Source organism: Bison bison, unplaced genomic scaffold (genome assembly GCF_000754665.1).
Source record: "Bison bison bison isolate TAMUID 2011002044 unplaced genomic scaffold, Bison_UMD1.0 scf7180017864240, whole genome shotgun sequence".
In the NCBI taxonomy this organism is placed as follows: Eukaryota; Metazoa; Chordata; class Mammalia; order Artiodactyla; family Bovidae; genus Bison; species Bison bison.
This window is the reverse complement of record NW_011494812.1, coordinates 1,410,784-1,419,914: the sequence shown is the minus strand read 5'-3', so window position 1 is coordinate 1,419,914 and position 9,131 is coordinate 1,410,784. Positions and strand designations below refer to the sequence as shown.

At 47.4% G+C, this 9,131-nt stretch overlaps 1 protein-coding gene and 1 long non-coding RNA gene across 3 annotated transcripts in view; one reads left to right on the top strand and one right to left on the bottom strand.

Moving 5' to 3' along the window:
• LOC104993538 overlaps positions 1 to 9,131 on the top strand; it is a 75,742-nt gene that overhangs the window by 8,966 nt on the left and 57,645 nt on the right. The window lies entirely within an intron of this gene.
• CADM3 (cell adhesion molecule 3) overlaps positions 1 to 9,131 on the bottom strand; it is a 31,277-nt gene extending 22,146 nt beyond the window's left edge. The window contains exon 1 of one of the 2 annotated variants that reach the window (XM_010846845.1): positions 9,041 to 9,131. In XM_010846845.1, coding sequence (XP_010845147.1) covers positions 9,041 to 9,128 — 88 coding nt within the window. In that variant the 5' untranslated portion in view covers positions 9,129 to 9,131. The remainder of the gene's footprint in view (positions 1 to 9,040) is intronic. The other variant, XM_010846844.1, reaches the window with a different exon arrangement.

Here is a 9,131-nt window from a genome sequence, read left to right as displayed (position 1 = left end):
TTCTCCAATGCATGAAAGTGAAAAGTGAAAGTGAAGTCGCTCAGTCGTGTCCGACTCTTAGCGACCCCATGGACTGCAGCCTACCAGGCTCCTCCATCCATGGGATTTTCCAGGCAAGAGTACTGGAGTGGAGTGCCATTGCCTTCTCTGGGAAAATATGTTTAGCCATGAGAAAATAGGAACTGGGAATGGGCAGGAAAGCCCAGGAACATTGGGGAGAAGTAAAGAATAGATTCCCTAAGGAATATTCATCCAGGTGCCAAAGCCTGGCTCCTAATTGTCCAGAGCCACAAAACCTGTTTGAACAGATGAATGAGTTCCCTTCTCAACAGGCTGTATCTTATTCTCCTTTGCTGTTAATGTCACACTGTAGATAGTTTAGGCTGATGGCTTGGTGTGGTGGGATAACAATGCTGTGAAAAAGTTTTAATTTGTTAGAAGTCAGGCAAGAGAGCATTCTGGCTCTCTGCCGGCTCTCATTTTACTGACTTGTTTTTACTGTTTCCCTTCACTGTGTGATCAGAGTCAGGGTGTGGATGACAGGTTCAGGGCAGTGATTAGGAGCATCACATGGAGAGAAAACTGCTCTGCTCTGCACACCCACACTGCTCTGGGTCCCCCTCTTCTGCCAATCCCAGCTGAGATTTAGTCTCTTCCCTTCACTTTTCTCACCTAAAAATGTATTTTGCAGCAAGTGGCACATTATTCAATTAGCCTTATTTTGTGCCTTCCTGGGAATTTAGCTCTTTTGTGAGACAGATACATTCCTCCAAGCCCACAGACATCACAGTCCCTGAAATGGCCATTAATTCTGCCATCCCAAAGTTCTCCTCCTCTCCTTAAACTATCATTGAGTGTCTCATCTTTAATGTGGATGTACATTCGATTCTGTTCCCCAAGATGCATGTATATTCCGATGCATATATATTTCAACCTGGTTACTCTTTCCCCTTCAGCATGTGTCCCTCAACACACACACGATGACTAGTTTTCACTCTTTGTATCTCTGTTTTCCTTTTTTTTTTTTCTGTCATAAACACAGCTTTTCTTATGACCCAGATACAGAGCCCTTTTCACAAGCCCGTTATTAATCAGAACCCCTTACGTCCATCCAGCAAACCATATGGTTTAAACTCAGAGATTCTCCTCAAAGCAGAATTCAGAATCCTGCTCAGACTCCCCAGGAGAGGGCCAGAATCCTCTTCTCCCCAGGGCTGAGCTTAGTCCATCTGTCACTGACACTGGACTCCAGGGCTTGGAAACCAGAAGAGAGCTGGCATGAAGCAGCAGTTGAGGATAAATGAGAATGTGTGAGGCCCATGGGCTAGTGATGGTGGTTTTTATATTTGTTTGAGATTATAGGATGAGATGAGTGGAGGAAATATATGTGTTTGGAAAGATCTCATCCTTAAGAACTAGAATAAGAACTAGTAAGAACAAGTGAGTCCAGTTGTCTGACTGGTTTGTTTACATTTGCTGAGAGACAAATGATTAGGAGCAGATGGTAAAACAGTCCTCTCATTTTATGATAATGAAAAAACTTTGCTCTTCAAAGACTGACCCAGGCTAGGCTAAGTCTCAAGTAACTTGTCATCTAGGTATTTGTTAGACTCTTGCTGGGTTTCCAAGGAGGGTTGGGTATTTAAGTTAGAAACTCAATAAACCAGTTAACCTTCTGAAGCTTTTTCACTCTGAGGCTTTGGCTGGAATTCTAGAATCCAAATTGGAAGTAAAGAGCTAGATCCCAGAAGAACAAATGAAGGCAAGAAGCAAGGATCTGCATATTCCCAGTAAAACCTGGTGTTGGAAGGACTAGTTTTCCATTCTACCTTGCTGATATCTGTAGCTGTGTGAAGGAAGTAGAGGGCTAAGTAGTGGTTAAATTAGAGATGAATGGCTGAGATACCAGCTTTCATTTCTTTTTTTTTTTCCCCTAGGGCGAGGTGATACATATGACCTTTCTTGACCCTGAACTGGAAGTAAATGAGCCAAAGGTGCTTATAATTAGCAATCAATACACAATTAGTGTAGGTCTAGCTGGGGTAAGGAAAAATGAGTCCTGAGAGAAAATAACATTTTAGTTCTTTATGTTATTTAGCTTTCTTACCATTCTCCTGGAGACCTCTGGGCGAAAGATGGAGAGAGATGAGAGGGTTAAAGAACCCCAGAGGTAAGCGCTCACACAGAATGATACACATATTGAAAAAAAGCTGGAATCTCTGCATCAGAATCCTTTCAGAAACATGTCTGCTCTTTATGAGAACAGGGGGCTCAGGGAGATGAGTAGATGCGAGATACTCCAGCTGTTACCATAACCCTAATTCTGTCTTCTTGAAAGCTCACTCATGGAGATAAATCACTTCCATTACCTGTCCTTGAGGAATGAAATTTCTCCTTGTTTCAAATAAGGAAATGGAAGGGGGGTACTGGAAATTAATTCTGGAAACCTGTCTCTCCAGCTTCACTCTGTATAGGTCATTCATAAGTGTTAACTATTATATGAACTACTATGCAAAACTGACGGAGGAAATCATCACTGAGGGGAAGAGAAGCTTGTACAGCTCTGATGTGATGGGAGGAACAGGCTGTCTAGTCTCAGACTGGCAGGGGCTGAGCATTCTTGGCTCCTTGCTGCACTTGACGTCATCAGCTTATTGGCAGATCACCCAAAAGAGTAGCAGAGTCCAGTTTAAAGATGCATCTTCTGAGATATGGCCAAGGACTTGGACTCTGGGATAAGATGGTTACATTAAGGCCATTTAGTCTATCCGAGATGGTTATAATGATGAGGAACATGAGTCATGGATTTGGTATTTATTTTCTATGCCTCTCCCATATTGCATTCTTCTATTATCTATTCTGAGGAGCCAACCTAGATATTGTCTTTGTGTTTACTGCTAAGGCCAAGGGGAAAGGGACAATGAGTATCATGACAGGACAGTTTGGGTTGGTTGTCAGGCTCAGAGTGGTGTTAAGAGGTGTGTGCTCATAAACTGAGTAGGACGCATTTCGCATTCTACATGTGTGGTGTATATGGGGTAACTGTACATGAGCAGTGCTGTCTCAATCTAAGCCATGACTGTTTGTAGTTCTGTTTTAAATCTATGAGTCCATGTATGGCAAAACATCTGGTTCTTTTGAGGCCATTTGAGGTGACTGTAGGCCCTCATCTCCTGAACATTGCAAATAACATTTTTCCGCCTCAGAATTATTTGTTTTTTCTGTCCCCTTCCTACAGGTGATTAGGCGGTTATGGAGACTCTGCAGATCTGGTCTGGTTCCCCTCTTGCTGGTAGAGCCAGTCAGGAATCATAGCCAAGATCATGTGTGTGTTTGTGGTAGGAGGAGGGAAATCGCATCCCCGTTTTGAGGGCTGCACTGTGGAAAATAAAGAGATTAGGAATTTGGATGGGGAGCAGGACCACGGAGAGCAGCAAGAAGAGCCTGGAGTGTCCCCGTCAGGGGCTAGCACCATGGAGAGCTCAAAGCACCTGTAGTTTGTTCCACAAAGAACAGTAAAACCCGGATCATGGGTTAAGGCAGCCAGCTCGCAAACAATCAAACGAGAAAGAGCAGACATCAGGGTTTCTGCTAGGATCACGCCACACCCATCATTTGCTCTCAAAGGCCTTTTCAAGTACTTTGTTTGAACCTACTACACATGCAACCCAGAGATGGTGCTAAAAAAGTGAGGACCGCCACTGGACTGAGTTTGTCAACATAAGCCTCAGTAATTATAGAAATTACATAAGAATCAGTGGTAGTGGAGAGAGTTTTGATTTGCTGCAACCAATTATGAATGACATATAGAGTATCTTTAAATGTGGGAAACAGTGCCACAAAGCCTGTGTCTCCTCAGAGACACTAGACATAAGGAAGCCAAAATGTGTATTATCGTTAGGTATGGTATGGGACCCGGAGAAGGAAATGCAACCCATTCCAGTATTCTTGCCTGGAAAATCCCATGGACAGAGGAGCCTGGTGGGCTACAGTCCATGGGGTCGCAGAAGAGTGGGATAGGACTTACAGACTAAACAACAAACAAAGGGCATGGCATGTATCAGTCAAACGCTCTAAGGCACCCCAAATTGATGTGACCAGTCCAATCCTGATCATACATGGAAAAGCATAATGGATTATGCCTTGTAAAAAGGGTATTGTCCTCAGGACTGAGAGGTCTTTGTGTTAGTTGGGAAATTTGGCCACTCTCTTTAGACTTAGGGAAATTTTGGTAAAGGGACAGATAGTTCTCTTTCAGTGCTTATTGCTTCAGTGAAGAATATATAGCTTTAATGAGCTTATATTTTGTAAAAAAAAAAAAAAAACTCAGCCGTTTCATGTGTTCAGGACTCTTATCTCGGTGCTAGAATGGATGGATCTCCTTGTTGTAACAGTGTTGGATTGGGTTTCTACTTGGGTTGTAAAATCCCTGAGCATCAGCTGGTTCTGAGCTGATAAAAAATCATCTCTACTGCTGCTTCTAGAGGAAGAGGCAGGTCTTTGACTCTAGCCTGGTTCTTCCCTATTTTTCAGTTAGATGGAGTATTTGCTCTTAATTTGACTGAGTTATTAGGGACCTGAATCTTTTTCTGATGGCTTGCTTTTCCAGGCTTTTTTTTTTCCTAGTGGTTTGTTTCTCTCTTATCTCTTATAAGCATTCTCATGAGGATTGCTATTCTCAGAGTTTATGGATGGGTCTCTAGGACATGACCTCATCCAGGAAACAAAATGTTCCAGTGCATAGACCTATAGCCAGTGATGAAACAGGAAGTGTTAACTTGTAGCATAAAAGATGAAAGGAGAGATATAATTACCAAAACTTTCAAATACCCTGGCTTTTTCATTCAGTAGTCAGTTAGGAACTGGTGCATTCTACAGCTTGCATTCATGGAAAACCTGGAGCCTAGATTACCATTCTTCAGTAAAATTCCATTACTGAGAAATAGATGACAAAAAAGGGATTGTTGAGTTGGTTCTGTTGGAGTAGGAAACAACAAAGAATGTGACTAGCTTCATCCCCTGGGGTATAATTTCTCTGATGATAACTGTGAGGGTTTTTTCCTTAGGTTATTTTTTGTGACCTAAGGACAAGAAGCTTTTGATTCCAGTATATATTATTTGGACTCCAAGAAAGCAGCGATGGCAAGGGGTACCAAAATCACTTGTAAGAATTTTCAGAGCAATGGTACAACGACCTGGTCTGCTGTTTCAGAGTGACCAGAACACCAAAAAGATGCCATCTGTGGAATTTTATGGCTGCAGAACTATGAGTCATTCTTCAAGTAAATAGTGACTGTCTCCAACAAGGCACTGTTGAAATTAGATTTGGACCTCCTTTCTTGCTCAGTTGGAAGAGGAGAGAGAGGAAGAGAGAGAACAAGAACCTAAGGATAGTGAACTGTCTCATTTATTGTCAGTCTAGGGTAGAGGATTTCAAACTGTATGTAGCAGAACCTCTGTGCCTTAAGGATTAGGGGAAGTATAGGGAAGTCAAGAAGAAGGGCGAGAGGGTTTCAGGTCTTACTTCTCTGTTTCAAAAAGAGTAATTTTCCTTTGATCTGTTTTATTTATTTGATAAAGAACCTTCACATGTTTAAAGATAAAAGTGAGAAAACCACTGTGCCAGAAGAAACTACTGAGCCCAGCAGTGCCGCCGAGCCCCAGGGAGAGCTCAGGACAGAGTCTTTGGTGTAACTGCTGGAATAGGCAGTTGATATGTACACCTTGGGTCCCACATCAGACAGACTGGTTCTGTATGGAATTAACTAAACTCTACGCTACCAGCGTCTCTCTGATGCTTCCAGCTTCTCTGTGCCAGAAAATGCCACATCTGAAGGGAGAGCATCTCCTTCCCAAGGATTCCCAGCTGCAACTGGGAAAAGAACAGAACGAGAACAGCTACAGCTGCAACCAGGAAAAGAAACTGGGTGCAGTAGGTCTGCCAAGCAGATCCGTGGGCAGCTCTAGAGCAAATGCCTGCTGGACTTCTCCGGCACATTGGGCATGATCTCTACACTGGGCAGCTGGCCAGGGGGCTGCAGAATGGACGGCAGTGGACAGAAGGTCATTGGGAAGGGAAAGATGTTCATGTGTGAGGCAGTACACTCCAAGGTTAAACTGCTGTATCTTGATCTGAAGGAAAGGGAAGCTGCCCACCTGTCAGTTTCTGTACCAGATCAACTCACAGAGTGCTGGAAAAAATTTGAAAAAGGAGAACCAAGGGACGTTGGTCACAGTGTTGAATGTCGAACAGCTCGCCAGAGAACCACAGGATACATTAAGTTCACGGGCCTTGTAATCCCCCAAACCTGGAACTCCCAACTTCTGCCAACACTAGTGAAAAAATGTGAGAAGGAAGGGGCAGGTGGCTCACTCAGAATGTCTAAACCATTCCTGAGTTTCGAACCACAGCACTAATCATCAGGTTCAGATAACTATTGTTTACCCTTCTCCAGCCTCAATCCCTGTTCAGTCTGATGAAATCTTAAAAAGTGTATGCTGTACTCCAGGGAGCTGTGTGTGCTGCCACTGAGCTCCCTGCCCAGGGCCCTCAGGAACCCCAAGTCAGGGGTCCTAGACACACCTTCTGTGTGAGCCTGGGCAGAATGGTCATCAGGACCGCCACCCTTGAGTATTAAATCTGTAGACCTGCCTCCCACATCAGAGTGGGGCTGTTCTGATCCCGAAGCTAGGAAGTAGAATTAGATAGAAGATGGTACATGGTCATGTCTCTTCTGCATCAGTGCATCCTGAGACATTACAACCAGACATATGTCCACTGTCAGGACAGACGATGCTCTAGAACGACAATGATGCTTGATTTGACTCTTCTAACCCATCTCTAAATTCTCAATCCCTCCTCCAGACATTCTTTCTCCATTCAAAATTTATTGGCTTCCACTCTTCCGTCAAGCCACTGCTATGAGAGGTATATATATATTTAGAAGGATAAAGCATTTCTTTTCCTCTAAATCTTAAGCCTGAGTAGGGGCTGAGCCCCCAAATTCAGGACTAAGAAAGAAGAGTGCAGTTGGTGAAGAAAGACCTGGCTAGTACACAGATTACTCTCTTCTCCAGTGTTTGTTTATATCCTAGAGTTGAAGAGCTCACAGCTTTCTGGGATGACTTTGTTCTGTTGAGGTTCCAGCCTGCCCCATCAGTTCCCATTGCCAAACAGAGGTAGTTTGGGTCACGCTTGTCTCTCTTAAACACAGCTAGCAGAATGGGAAGGCCAGGGGCTTCAGGTGAAAGTCAAGGCCTGGTAGAGAGTCCTTATTTGGGTATGTGCACCGCACCCAGCAACCTCTCCTTTGCCTTGCACTTAGCCTGCCCTCCCGCAGGACTCTCTTCACCTCCTCAGTGAGTAGGGTCATCAGCTGTCCAGGGGAAGGGGGGTTCCACATAGGGGAGAGATGGGGCCTCTGCCCTGTGGTGACTTGGGTAGCAACTCCCTTGGGGAGTGTGAATGGATACAGAGTAGAAGGAGCCAGCTCGCAAGCTGCCCAGTGTCCCCATAACACCAGAAGCTCCTTCTTCATGATGGAGATAGGACTTGGGGAGCAGGTCAGGCGAGATGGAGCAAGTATTCCTCCAGCACCCTGGCTCTTCGCCTGTTTCCTTCAGATGAAATTCTCTACATCATCCTCCCCAGTTTCAACCCCTCCCTTCTCCACCCCCGCCCCGCCCTGTGCCCATCCCTGCTGGCCACTGGGTCCATCGCCCAGGAGCCGCCTCCCCTTTCTCCTCCCCTGCGGTTCTTTCTGTTTTTCGTTGGCATCTGGCCGGGCATAGGCCACCACCCTCCCCCTCACTCTCCCCACATCCCTTGGCTCCGCAGAGGTCCCGGTCCCCCTTCCCCTCCCCCAGCCCAGTCCGCCTCTGCCAGGGGCGGCGGAGACTGGAGGATGCATTCCTTTAGTCCCTTCACCGCCTGCCCTCCCTCCTCCAGGGACCTGAGGCTCTGAGCTGTGCCTCTCTTCCCGGTCTCCCTACAAACTGTCCCCTGCCATCCCATTAAGCGTCAGCAACCTTTAAGAAAGCTGAGGTGCCCCCACAGCGCTGACCTACATAGCCCGGTCCAGGGCGGGAGGGGGTCCCTAGCCCCCTCACCCCTGGCCCCGCCTCCGTTCTCCCCCCACTCTCTTCCTTCAGCTCTCTACCATGACTAACCCAAGAAGGTTTGAGTTCCTGACTGAAGCAGAGGGGGCTAGGCGAGACACCTTACCTCAAATTTGGAAAATCAATTCTCAGCCCAGGAAAGCTTTGGGTTTTCCATGCATCCTCCTCCCCAAATATCTTCAGTCTTCCTTTTGCCCAGTCTCCCTCCCGCTACTCCCCCTCCTCCGCTCCCGTCTGGGTTTCTTTTCCCAGCTTCTGCCACCGTTAGGGACACTGCCATCCGGGGGCCCTCTCCGCCCAGTGTTGTTGTTTTGCTCCGGAGAGAAGCCCCCCACTTCTTTGCCCACGCCCCCCTCCACAGCCTCTCCCAGGCCCCCTTCCCTGCCCACTCGGAGCTCCGCCGCGGGTGGGGGGACGGTCGGGGGAGCAGGAATGTTTGCATACAGCAGTTCAGGGGACCGCACTGGCTACCCAACCCCTCCAGACATACATACACAAACAGCCGACACACGCCCTGACTGAAACAGCGACAAATCTCACTCCGCCCCCAACACACACTGACACAGACATACACACAGATACTGACACAGAAACGCAGCCAGACACCAACACAGACGCGCACACCCAGACGCACACGGACAGCAACACAACCAGACCCCGGGCGGCTTGTAACAGACCCAAATCTGCGACTTCACACGCAGACACACTCGACGGTGTACAAGGAGGGGGCATACGCGGCACACCCCACGATCCACAGAGACACGGATGCTCGGAGACAGACACAGGGTATCAGGAGCGGCTGGCGACTCGAACCCCCGCTTCCAAACAAAGCCAACGGGCTCCCTCCGCCCCCTCCGCCGGTCGGAGCCCCCCGCCCCGGCCCCTCCCCACCTCCCCAGGCGCCGCCCCCTCCCTCACTCACCGTCCTGGGAGAGGTTGGCCCCGCCGGGCGCCCAGCAGCAGGCGAACAGCAGGAGCAGGAGCAGGAGCGAGGCGGCTGGGGCCCCCATCGC